We start from the raw sequence: 13,646 nt of genomic DNA on the forward strand, positions 1-13,646 counted from the left end.
ACACACGGACCTGCTCCAATAAGGTCCGGTCCTTCAAGAGGACCCGACTCAGTTTTGTCTTGAGAGGGCTCGCCTGATGAAGCGTGGATATTCGGCGGCAGTATTTTCCACCTTGCTCCGTGCACGGAAGCTCTCTACAACCTTAGCGTATGTGCAGATCCGGACAATATTTGAGGCCTGGTGCGAGGAACGCGGGGTTGCCCCTCAGAAGACTAAAATCCCTATGGTTCTGGAATATTTACAGGATGGCCTGAATAAAGGGTTGCCCCTTAACTCCTTGAAGGTCCAGGTAGCAGCTCTGTCCTGTTTGAGGCGAGGTGAATGGAACCCGCCTGTCTGCGCATCCAGACTTGGCCCATTTCCTAAAAGAGGTTAAACATCTTCGACCTCCCTTATGATGGCCAATTCCCATCTTAATCTAGCATTGGATTTTTTTTTAGCAGGGCCTTCCTTTCGGACGCTCTGCAGTCTATCCCTGCACCTGTAAACACTGAAGACTGTGTTTTTGGTGGCGAAATGCTTGGCTCGTCGCATCTCTGAACTACAGGCATTGTTGTGTCGGGAACCATTCCTTCGGATAACTCCCAGGAGCATTACAGCTTTGCACCGTTCCTTCAATTTTGCCTAAGGTAGTTTTGGAGTTTCACTTGAATCAGTCCATTTCCTTACCTTCCCTAGATGGACTCAAGTCCATGGAAGACTACCGCCTCCTCCGCCATTTAAACATAAGTAGACTTTTAGTGCGGTATCTGGAACTCTCAGAACTGGTGCGCAAGATGGACCGCTTGCTTGTTCTTCACAGTAGAAGGAAGCAAGGCTAGGCAGCTTCGTGAGCTATCATAGCTTGCTTGATCAAAGAGTTGATCACGGGAGCTTATGTAGAGGCAGGGAAGCCATTACCCTCTCAGGTTAAAACTCATTCCACTAGGGCTGAGGCAGTATCCTGGGCGGAAGCTAAGCTACTGTCTCCCGTCGACAACTGCCAAGTGGCGACATGGTCTTCAGTGCACACCTCCAAGTTCTATCGCTTTCGGGCCCAAGAGAATGCGGCTTTTGCAAGCACGTTGCTAACCGGACTGTGGGCAGCCTCCCGCCCCATTTGGGAGTAGCTTTTGTACATCCGTTTGGACCTGAGTCCTTCTGGCTGCATGCTAGGAAATGGAAAAATTACTTATTTGATCATTTTGTTTTCCTTAATGTAGGCAGATGGACTCAGCATCTCGCCCACAGCTGCCCAATAACAGTGCCAGGGAATTGCCCATGAGGTGAATCTTGATTCCAAGAGATTACAGGTAAGCCATCACCCAATCCCTAGATCAGGGCATCTATAATCTTGCTGGGATTCAGTGCTTATGTTTGGTTGAGTACAGTTACTGTATTCAACCAAATGAAGTTTTTCAATAGTATATCTACAGTGGCTTTTGAATGGAATACTGGAGGGCTGAGATCACTGTAGGGGTATATCTTAGGTGATGTCAGCTTTGAAACCTGACTCTGTCTCCATCTGCTAGCAAGGGAGCGTATAACCCATTGGTCCTGAGTCCATCTGTCTACACTAAGGAAAGCAAAATTATCAGGTAAGTAATTTCTCCAATTGCACTGGAGAAAATGCAGGGAAGGGCGACCAAAATAAGGGGCATGTAACAGCTTCCTATAGGAAAGGCTGTTCAGTTTGGAGAAGAGACTTGGGGGGGGGGGGGGGAGGGAGGGAGGATATGATAGAGGTCTACAAAATCATGAAAGGACTTGAACAGGTTAATGTAAATTGGTTATTTACTCTCTCGGATAGTAGAAGGGGAGACTTGCCATGAGATCTGTTTAATGTTTGGGTGCATGCTAGTTACTTGTGACTTGGATTGGCCACTGTTGGAGACAGGATGCTGGGCTTATTGGACACTTGGTCTGACCTAGTATGGCATATCTTATGTTCTTACCCCTGGCAGATTTGTAAGATATGTGGCATTTTAAGAAAACATAAATGATCAGACATTTTTAATGTGTTTCAAACTAAACTATTATGCATCACTGAATAGCACAATCATTAAACTAACCATAGCATTAAGGGAAATAATAAAATGGTACTGTACAAAAGTGTGCATACCCTTGAATGTCTGGGTTGATAATAAACACTCAAGTTGACACACACGGATTGAGATGGCAATGAAGATTAGGTAACCACACTTGTTCCTTGTTTGATTGTAATTAGTGTCTTTATATTAATATTCAATGAGTTTCTTAGGTCTTGAGAAATCCTTGTGCATTTTATCCAGGGCTGCACTGACTTTGGTTACTGAAGCATGGGGAAAGCAAAAGAACTGACACAGGATCTGCGTGCACAATTAGTTCAACTTTATAAATCAGGAAAAGGATAAAAAAATATATCCAAATATTTGAAAATGCCAATCTGTACTGTTAAAACTCTGATCAAAAAGTGGAAAATTATAGGTTCTGTTATAGCAAGGTGTAGACCAAGAAAGATTTCAGAGACAACTGCCAGGAAAATTTGACAGGATGCAAAGAAAAACTCACAAGCAACTTCTACTGAAATAGTCTGCTCTGAAACAAAATGGGGTGGGTGTTTCAGCATGCTCAAAAGGATATACTTGAACAAAAATGGGCTGCATGGTAGAGTTGCCAGAAAAAAGCCATTACTGCACCAATGCCACAAAATAGCCTGCTTACAATACGCCAGACAGCCCCTAGAGAAGCCTCAAAACTTCTGGAACAAAATAATTTGGAAGAATGAGACCAAAATTGAACTTTATGGTCACAACTATAAACAACTTTACAAGAAGCACACTATTCCTACTGTAAAGCATGGAGGTGGTTCTCAGTTGTTTTGGGGGGGGGGGGGGGTGAGCTAAAGCGCACAGGGAATTTAGTCAAAATTGATGGCAGGATGAATGCATCATCTTATCAGAAAATTTTGGAGGAGAATTTGCATTCATCTATCAGGAAACTGTACATGGGGTGCACTTGGGCTTTCCAACATGGCAGTGATCTGAAACATAAGGCCAAGTCAACTCTTCAGTGACTGCAGCAGAAGAAAATGAAGGTTTTGAAGAATTTATAAGATCTGTATGCTTTTTGCCAAGGGGAATGGACAGCTGTAACACATGAGAAAATAAAGGGTCTCATTACAGCTATCACAAAAGACTGCAAGCCATCATTGATGCAAAAGAGGGCTATACACGATATTAAGATCTAAGGACCTTTTTATTATTTCCCTTATTGCTATGGTTTGTTTAATGATTGTGCTTTTCTGTGATGCATAATAGTTTAATTTGAAACACATTAAAAATAACAGATGTCTTTTTTTCTGATCACTCATGTTTTCTTAAAATGTTACACTTTATTAGCTCTGCCAGGGTTATATAAACCTAAGAGCACAACTGTATATGAGGGTGTGTGTGTAATTATGTAAAAGGCAGAATATCACATAGAAAATATATAATATATTAATATATAATAATGTAATCTTAACAGGTTGGGGTGACAGCCAGTTGCAGTGATGGAAAAGGGGTCGCAGCTTAAAAAGTTGCCCACTCCTGGATTAGCATGTGGAAAGTGTAGTTATTACCCTGTGTAACCCAGTGAGTGGCTAACTTCTCCTTCATATGTTTTCTCCTTCATATGTTAATCTCTGACTGCTGGTATAGTACAATCTTTTAGAGCAGCCGTTCTCAACCGGTGTGTCGCCAAGCACATTCAAGTGTGTCTCCACACTTCCCAGTCCCCCGCTGGCCCAGCTGCTCCCCCTGCCCCAGTGAAATAGGAACGCTTCCTCTGCCCGAGCTTAAAATGTTGATAGCCCAGGCGGAACATGGCAGGAGAGCTGGAGTCAGCGGCACCAGCATGGTCTCTTCTTCCCACGGCCCGGAAGAGGAAGTGGTGTGCAGAAGTCTTGCATGCAGGAAGAAGAGACCATGCTAGTGTGTGTAGCATCAGCCCGAAAAAGAGAGGCGTGGCCTGATGAAGAGCAGTGTGACGCGGAGCAAAAGAGGAGCAACTTTAGCCCCCGCGGTCAAAGGGACTCCTTTCTCGAGTCCCTGAGGGCTGGAAGTGAGGGAGGCTACTGCTGCCGCTAGGCTGAAAGTGGAGGAGGCTGCTGCTGTCGCTAGTTCAGTGGGGGGGGGGGGGAGAGAGAGTGAATGAATGAGCAAGCAAGCATATGTTTGAGATCCTGTGTGTGTGTGTGTGTGTGTGTGTGTGATAGCATGTATGTAAGAGTGATTGAGAGCCTCTACATGTAAGTTTGTGATTGAAAACCTCTTTGTGTGAAAGAGTATGTGTGTGTGATTGAGATCCTTTGTGTGTGAGAGGGAGCATGAATTTAAGTGTATGATTGAGAATCTGTATGTGTGAGAGAAATCATGTGATTGTATGATTAAGAGCCCATGTATATAAGTAAGAGAGAGAGCATGTGTCTGTGTGTGATTGAGAGCTTGTGTGTAAGTGAGAGAGAGCATGTGGCTGAATGAGTCTCTGTGAGAGAGCATGTGTGTAAATGTGTGATTAAGAGCCTATATAAGTGAGAGAAAAAAAGCATATTTATATGTGTGTGATTGAGAGCCAGTGTGAGAGAGAGCTTGTGTGACAGAGAGAGGAGAAAGTTGCAAGCAAACCATCCCTCCTGTAAATTCAAATCTCAGAGTACCTGGATATCAAACATTCCTAGGTATGCAGTGCAAAGCATTTTTTTCTTATTTTTCATTATTGGATCTTTGTGCCTGCTAATTTGAAATATTTTATTGGTATCTAGAAATTTTTTATGAGTTTTTAATTGGATATTCCATTCATTAGCTCTTTTGAAATAAGCTGCTGTTTTTATTATTATGGTTTTACTGCTATTGATTTTATATTTCTTGATTTGTTTTGAGGACTGGTGATGTTTCTCTTTTTCCTTTGTTGCTCTGCATACAGTCTCTCTGGCTTGTTGCGATTTCCAGCTCAGTTTTTGTCTGCATGTTTCTAGTTATGCTTTATGGTCTCTTTATTCTTTGTTAGGTGAGGGTCTGCACATGTGATTGAGGTGAGGTTTTCTGTTGCATGTAGTTTCTATGTAGGGCTCCATAACAGCTTGGCTTGGATTGTTTTCCTAATAGTAGGAGTATTGGAGTTTTAAGGCCTGGTGTAATATTTTCAGTTTTGCCTTGTAAGGTGGTTACTGTTTAAGTGCTGGAAATTGGTGCTGTTTTGGTATGGGATGTTTACTATTTATGCAGTTTCTTTTCAGACAGAGTACCTAGCTTTCCCTTGTGTCACTCTTAACAATAAAAGTAATACTGGGCCTTTATCTTTTTATTTCCATCGTGAATTGTAATGAGCAGTGTGTCACACATGTGAGCGTGGTCTGTCAGGTGTGTCACGATGGGAAAGGTTGAGAACCACTGTTTTAGAACACTAGTCTCATTAAGAAAGTGCTTTGCACCTACAGTTTTCATGGATGAACATAAGCTGTAGTAACTTCTTGATTTTACTGCTGTTTACTAATTTTGATTTAAAAAAGTAAATTTTTTTTATTTACCGATATTCGATCTGAGATATCACATCAGTTTACATTCAGGTACTGTAGGTATTTCCCTATCCCCAGAGGGCTTACAATCTAAGGGGGTCATTTTTCAAAATGCGGTAAGGCGTTTTCGCATGCGTTAAGGGCTTATCGCATGCGAAAAGCCCCGTTTTCGCATGCGATAGGCCTTTAACGCATGCGAAAACGTGTTTATCGCATGCGATCGCACCATATCGTATGGTGCGATGCAAATTCCAAAAATGGGAGGAGTAGGGGCGGAGAGTGGGCAGGGCTAGGCTCTCTGCGAAGAGTATCGCACAGCCATAACACAGATTTTTAACCACACCTTTTTCAAATGCGTTAGGCGGTGCGATACCGGTCGTGACCATGCGGAAAGGGTTTATCACCATTTGCGATGTGTCCCGTAAGACTTATTTCAGAGGATTTGAAGGCTCCAGAGCCCGGGGGGGGGGGGGGGGGAGGAGAGAGAGAGAGAGAGAGAGAGAGAGAGACACCATAATAGCATGTCCCGTAGATAGGTATTTGTATCCCTAGGATAGGCCCACCTAGTAACTCGAGGTGGGGATTAGGTAAGAGTGTAGGGGGTTAGGGGCTGCTTTCACATTCTACATGAGATGTACGAACAGAACAGTGGTCTCTTGTGAAGATTTGCTGGCCTTCGGAGTGAGGAAACTCACCCAAAGATGAGATTTGGGCAAGGGTCTCTCAACCTAGCTTGATGGGTGAGTTTCCTCACTCCGAAGGCCAGCAAATCTTCACAATAGACCACTGTTCTGTTCGTACGTCTCATGTAGAATGTGAAAGCGGCCCCTAACCCCCTACACTCTTACCTAATCCCCGCCTCAAGTTACTAGGTGGGCCTATGCTAGGGATACAAATACCTATCTACGGGACATGCTATTATGGCCAGTCTCTCTCTCTCTCTCTCTCTCTCTCTCTCTCACATTGAAAAACGGGTCCCCCAGTGGTTGAATGCAGGACATACATCAGGTTTGGCACTTATCGCAGAATATGAAGTGGTATCGCAATGTGCACTAACTTATCTCTTCGCACAGGTAATTATCGCAAATTGCGAAAAATACTATATTAGCATAAAACACACCCCTTTTGCTATCGCATGCGGTATTTACCGCATTTTGATAAATCCAGGCCTAAGTTTTGTACCTGAAAGTATCTTTTCTTTTTCTGTGAAATATTTTATAATGCTGAAAAATCCCTGGTAGTTGCAACTGAATTTGGGAATCTTCTGCTTTATGAACATTAGGACTATTGGGGGTTATCAATTTTATTTTAAATTTGATAAAGCAAGGGTCCCCAAACATTGCTGTCTTTTGGGTAGTGCAAGCAGGATAGCTTCCTAGGGCACTGTGCAATAAGGAGTGCCACTGGCCCATGATCACCACTAACACTCTTCCTATAATGTATGCATGTCCAGGTCTAGCAGGGATCTTTAAGCAGCCATGCATGCCACACTTCATTGCATGCAGCCCCAGCAGGAGATGAGGAGTAGCAGCGGTAGCCTGTGCACCTGCTACCACTGTTCCTTTCTGTCTGTGCTAATCCTGCAAACATGTTCAAAACTTGCAGGCCTGCATGTCATGTATGCTGATATTGTGCATTGCAAGAACCACAAAGAAAGTGCCTGCCCTGCAAGTTTTGAACATGCTCTCATGGAGGAACAGTAGCAGCAGCTCTGTTTCTAAACATGTATTTTGCCTGAGGAGGAGGCAGAGCCAGGGTAGAGGATGCTGGGGAAGTAAGAGACCAGGAAAAGGATGCTGGGGAAGGGATATAAAAGGCAGGGAAGGGGATGGATGCTAGGGGAGGGGGCAAAGTAGCAGTTGCTGGGAGAGGAGGGACCCCATTCCAGTCCTCACCACGAGTGGTATACCCTGTCCCTGCTAATCCATGCCAAGGACAGGAAGCGGGGGGGGGGGTTTGAGAATACCATCTACAGTTTTTACCCAGGGTGCCATTCGCCCTAGAGCTGCCCTGTCCCCAATCTATGGCCACAGGTTGGACCAAGTCCGCCATGCTTTTCCTTCTCGTGATCTGATTTGGCTTACAAAGGAAGTAGTAGCTTTTTTGATTTTTAACACATGGTGAAAGGCTAGCAGGATTACTAAGGACTTGCCAGTAAGGAAAAATCCCGCCATCAAAGACAGATACTGGGGGGGGAGGCCACATCCTACTTGCAAGAGAAGAGCCAGCTGAACTGCCGGCACAGAGACATGCATGCAGTTCTCAGGTCTTCCACGGACAGAAGGCGCTGCAGGGAGGGACAGTGGCCTGGCAGGAACCCCTGCAGCTCAGTACCGAATGGGCTCAAGCTGTGGGAGGGTTAGGGGTGTATGTGCATCTGGGAGCCCTCAAGCTCCAGCAGCCCTAGTCCTGCCCAGAAAACAAATGCAGAGAGTCGTTGCAGCATGGATTGAGTGGGGTACGAGCTTGAGGCTAGAATGGCCAATGGCTGAGGGGGAAGGAAAAGAAAGATAGGATGAAAAGGGTTAGTAAAGAGGGGGTGAGCAAAAAGAGAGAGGGAATGAAAGGGAAGGTTGGGGAGTGAATGAGGGGGAAGGGAAAAGGAAGGGATTGAATGAGCAGTGAGTGAAAGGGAATGAGAGGGGAGCAGGATGGGCGAAGGACGGGAATGAATTAAAGTGAAGGGGAAAGAAAGAGAGGAAGAGGGTAAAATAGAAAATGGAAGGAGGTACACCACACACATAAACACACACCTATATGTGCCTACATACCCCAGGGCAAATGCAAGGGAAGGCAGGGAGCAGGGTTCCTGTAGTTGTGGCAGGATTGCCAGCTTCCAAGAAATCTAGAAATATTAATGGTACTCTATTTGCCACCCCAAGGAACCCTGTCCCTTCCTCTCTCCCATCATTTCACATCTTCCAAAGGGCCATATATGTACTACCAGCAAACTCTGGGTGGGGGGGCACACCCACCCCAGCCTAGCCCTCTTGATGATTTCAAATGTCCTAGGTGGCTTTTCACTTGAAAAGTTTGGGGACCTTTGTAGTAAAGAGAGGATTTTGCAGAATAATATAAGCTTCATGATACAAATCTGCACAACAAAATAATATATTGTCTGATTTTAAAAAGCATTTCATGCTTAAAATTGTGCGCCATGACCTGGCTTTGTGTGTTGTGCAGCTAATAAAAATTGTCAAATTTCAAAAAAAAAAAATTGGGTTTTACATGTGTAAATGCACTTTACTCAAGTAAGTGGTCTTTTGAAAATTGCTACAATATACGTCATTGAATTGTCCATAGGATTTACTCGCATAAGTGCACTTTACTCGAGTAAATGGCTTTTGAAAATTGCTATGATTGTATATTACATTTACGCACGTAACTCCTTTGAAAATTGCCTCCATTATGTTTTAATTATATTTTGCTTAAAGTGAAAACTCCTTTCACAATGTGATTTTTTTTTAACTTACATGAATTTTTTTTGCTAATGAATTGCTTCATATAATTAAATATTTATGTAAACAAAATTAAACAATATTAATAAGAAAAGAGAATCCATTGCATCCTTCAGTATAAAAAACATATAGAAAATCATGTTGGGCCAAATACAAATTGTCCTTGGAAGCACACAAGGCATAGTGGAATATTTATCATAATCATATATTAATTTTACATGAGTATTGTGAGTTTTACATTTTTTAATCCCTGAGCTGCCAGAAAATATAAAATGAGGTTAGCTTGCAAATGTTAATCTTGAAGTGAAAATGTTTTTCTTTTTTGTTTTGTTTTTTGGGGATGTTTTAATGAAATTTTCAGCCAGGAATCTGAAGTGTCATTCTTTTTGGAAGAAAAGGAGATGGATGCTAAAACCAATACACGTATATCGGTCTCAGCAGTAGCAGATATTGAATGTAAGTATGATATTCTCAGCATGTGTTAAACAGCCAACAGGCAATTTTTTAAAAATTTTGTTGCCATTCTATCGTCCGTAGATTGGACTGCTCATTGGGTGGGAGTGCAAATTGCAGCTTCTTTGACATGGGTGACAGGACCTCAGAATTCACTAGGAGCGTGGAGACCAACTTGAGAGCTGTGAAAATTGGTTCTTACTGTAGGCAGAGAACTGGTTGGACTTCAGAGAGACGTCCATGAGAATCTTTGAGCTACTACTAAGGTTTCCCAGGTGTATCTGGTTCCCCATGGGAGAATTGGGGCAGTAGGGGGTAATGGTCTAAGACAGGGGTGCTCAAACCAGTCCTATGGGCCTCCCACCCAGTCAAGGTTTCAGGATATCCCTAATTAATATGCATGAGATTTATTTACATACACTACCTCCTGTGTATGCAAATATTTCTCATGCATATTCATTAGGGATATCCTGAAAACCCGACTGGCTGGGAGGGCCCGTAGGACCAGTTTGAGCACCTCTAAGCCTTTGCTCATTCTTTAGCTCATCTCAAGCCCTAAGATAAACTGGTATTTAATCAAGGGTTGCATTCTCTTTAGAACTTTCTAGGAGTCCAAGGAGCAGTCAAAAGCTGATGAGGTCATGAGTCTCTCTGCCATAGGAGGAACTTCATAACCTTGCTTTCCTTTATTGTAAGTGGTTCTGAATCTGAAGGAGTAAAGTTCTGGAGGACACCGCTTCAAGGAGGCAGAGATGGATATGCTTATTAGGCAGGGTCAGATAGGCGATTCAAGAGCCACAAATAGATTTTCAAGGACCTTTCCCATTCATCTCATGATACAAGAGATTGTGAGCAGTGAGCTGAGCCCACCCAGAGAAGAGGGGAATCCTCCTCTAAACTCGTCAGGCTCCATTGAGCATTGTGCCTAAGTTAGGTCAATGTCATGTGTCTCCAAGCATATGGCTTTTCCACTTCAGGATTCTGCCTCTGAAAGACAATATGGATAAGAGAATAAACACAGCTCTCAAGTACTCCTTTTGAGTTAGATGATTCCCTCCTGCAGGCATTAATATGCTCAGTTTACTGCACCTAGCAGGTGAAGCCTGATAATCTTTCCAGAAGCTCAAAGTTCTCATTACTTTATGGCAGTGAGATCAGTTATCTATGACACCACCTATGATGTTTTGAAGTCCATGGCATGTTAGGTCACAGCCAGGAGAAGATTATGATTGAAATTGTGGTCAGCTGATTTATTTTCCAAGGGACATATATTGGGTCTTCTCTTCAAATGAATTATTGCTGTTTGTGGATATACTAGTAGTAGTGATGTGCAAAGCCCAAACCTTTCAGTTCGGGCTTTGTTTTCGGCCCGCCGTGGGAAAAATTGTATTTCCCGCGGTTCAGGCCTTTGAAATTTGTGGGGACCCGAATTTCGGGTTAGTATGCACTAACATTTTAACGTTAGCACTGACTAACGGGGAGTTAGTGGGCGCTAACATTTTAACATTAGCGCTGACTAACGGGGAGTTAGTGGGCGCTAACATTTTAACATTAGCGCTGACTAACGGGGAGTTAGTGGGCACTAACGCGAAAACAAATTTTTCCTGATATTTCGGGAAAAATTCATTCGGATTAGTTTTCCCTGAAACAGGATGAATTAGGCAATTTCTGCCAGGGCAGGCATGACAATCTAGCAATATCTGGAAAACTTAAATTATCAAAGAATCCCTGCCATAAAAATGAACTCTTAGCTCTGGGGGTCAGGCTTTTCTGTTTTTTTTTCCTCCATTGTGTTTTCTTTCTGTTCTCTTGTGTTGTGAGGGACAGATGCAACATAGAATTCAATAGCCTTCTACAGCTATTTATCAACTCATATACTTCATGAAACCCCAGTAAAAGCACTGAGGTTCTGGATGCTATTAGATACTTGATACATAAAAAATCAATCAGGAGAGTCCCATAAACAGAGGTACAGGGTCATATATTTAAACTACTACATACCTTTCAAAAGGTCAGGGCTTTTGGCCTGTCCTGGAACTGGAAAGACTCAACAGGTTTTTCAGGCAAAAGTCTTTAAAGATGGAGTGTTTGGCATCTGTCATTCAGATTTTCAAGCTGATAGGTTTTCTGTGCCCTTTGGATCTCTAGGAAACTTATTACCACATTCCAGTAGCCATAAACCACCAACAGTACCTCTGATTTGTAATGCACCAAGAGTATTAAGGTCCTAGTGACTCTGATAGCAGTTATACAAGATATTTGTTTGTATATGTACTTAGATCATTTGCTGATCAGGGTTCCTTCATTTTAGCGTGATGCAGATCTTGCTGGCCCATGGGTGAGTCATTAATTGGAATAAATCTTGCCTGTCACCTGGGAGCAAAGTTTCTTCAGAAATTGGTGGGAGTCTTCAGACTTTCAGAGGAAAGGATTTGTGCTCTGACAGAAAAGAGCAGGCTGTTAAGGGCACAGGAAGCAACCATAGCAGAAAAATGCCTGCAACTTATGGAGACTACTGGCAGCTGCTATTTAGTTTGTTTCCTGGGCCAGGGCTCATATGCATCATATAACACAATTCATTAGAACAGTGGATGCTGCCCAAGACAGATTTGTTCCAGTGCATCCAGTTGTGTCTGAGCAGGAGTTCACTTTTCTGGAGATTGCACCAAAGGAACTCAGAGAAAAAAATGTATATTTGAATGCTAGTAAGTGAATTTTCATCTCCATGGATGGAGTGGATGTAGGCACTTCTATCACAACACGTATTCTTTCCAGGGCCTCTATTTCCAAGCAGAAAAGGAAATCTATATGGACATTGGAAATTAATGCTATTTATCCAGTGGTTCTTGTGGTGAACTTACAGCTGAAAAGTCAGAATCTTGTGAAGTAAATAAGTAGTAAACAAGTAAGGAAGGAGTTATCGTCCTGGTGTGGTAATGACTGCTGAGGTTCTTTCTTGGAAATGCAAACTCAGGTGGACTGACTTGGCAGAAATGTTTTGAAGTCACAAGAGTGGGAACTGAATTGCCTTTTTATTCTGTTTGTTTTAACTTTTCATTTAAATCAGGGGATTGATTTAGACTGGATAGGGTGTCATTAAAACAAAGTTGAAAATTTAGTTTCTTGATGATAGATGTCAGAAGTTCTATTTACATAGAATCTTCCCATTCTTTAAAGCTGAACATCTGCCTACCTGAGCCAGTCCCACTTTTATACCTAGACTAGCGAAAACTACCTGGTATTGCTCGGGTTATCTGGTTCAGCAGACAGATGCAGTTCTTCAGCCACAATTGGAATTTCTCACAGGTATCTCTCTCCCTTGGGTCCTGCAGAACTCCAATACAGCTTCTCACTTTACTTATGGAACAACCTCTATTACATCTTCCGCTATTGGAATGCCACTCATACCCTGGCACAGTCTGCCACTCATGCCACCTGACCCCTAAAGGCTACATTTTCTCTAAGCAATTTCCACTATCCGCACATCATGTAGTGGCCAGAATGCCACACTACAACAGACAGACTGACTCAAACCTTTTAGATTATGTAAAAAAAAAAAAAAAAATCAGGACCTCTCTCTTCTTTGGTCTAATATTATCCATTGGCATTCCAATCTACTAGAAGAACAACAAAAACTTGTGACTTTGTTTCCAAGTGGCCTGCTTGCAGTACTATGTTTACTGGCATACTAAATAGCCACTTCCCTTGAAGAATAATTTTAAGCTCATTTGGTAATGTTCATACTATTTTGCCTGTTGCCTGTTCCATTCACAGGTCAATGTCAATGTCCATTCATTTTATTTTGTCATTAATAAAGGTATTTTTTGTCTTGGTAGATACAGAATTTGCTTGCACGTTATGCTTTTCTGAAAAATGTGTAGCTACCTCTCATTGGATGGCACACATTCATAGCCTCTCCAGTGTTGCAGGTTGTTCTCACACACTTCTGATGTATAGATGTGTCTCTTGTCGCTATGTTTACTTCTGGAACTATAGCATGTTTGGTTGACCTTTATAGTGTGCTTAATTGACATTCACAAAATTAATTTGTAGTGGATTTCATAAGATTATTCCTGGGGGAATTCTGCGCACAAAATCTTAAAATTCTGCAAACGTTATATTGGTCAAAATAACACAATTTACATGAAAGTCTTTAAGTAATTACATTTTAAATTAATACAGAGAAAAGTTATTACTTAAAGATGCAGAATTTTAAATAT

At 42.4% G+C, this 13,646-nt stretch overlaps 1 protein-coding gene across 2 annotated transcripts in view; it reads left to right on the forward strand.

The window, feature by feature from the left end:
- AHCTF1 (AT-hook containing transcription factor 1) overlaps positions 1-13,646 on the forward strand; it is a 564,884-nt gene that overhangs the window by 439,279 nt on the left and 111,959 nt on the right. For both annotated transcript variants that reach the window (XM_029593945.1, XM_029593946.1), the window contains exon 31: positions 9,335-9,429. In XM_029593945.1, the coding sequence (XP_029449805.1) occupies positions 9,335-9,429 (95 nt within the window). The remainder of the gene's footprint in view (positions 1-9,334; positions 9,430-13,646) is intronic.

Source organism: Rhinatrema bivittatum, chromosome 3 (genome assembly GCF_901001135.1).
Source record: "Rhinatrema bivittatum chromosome 3, aRhiBiv1.1, whole genome shotgun sequence".
Taxonomy (NCBI): Eukaryota; Metazoa; Chordata; class Amphibia; order Gymnophiona; family Rhinatrematidae; genus Rhinatrema; species Rhinatrema bivittatum.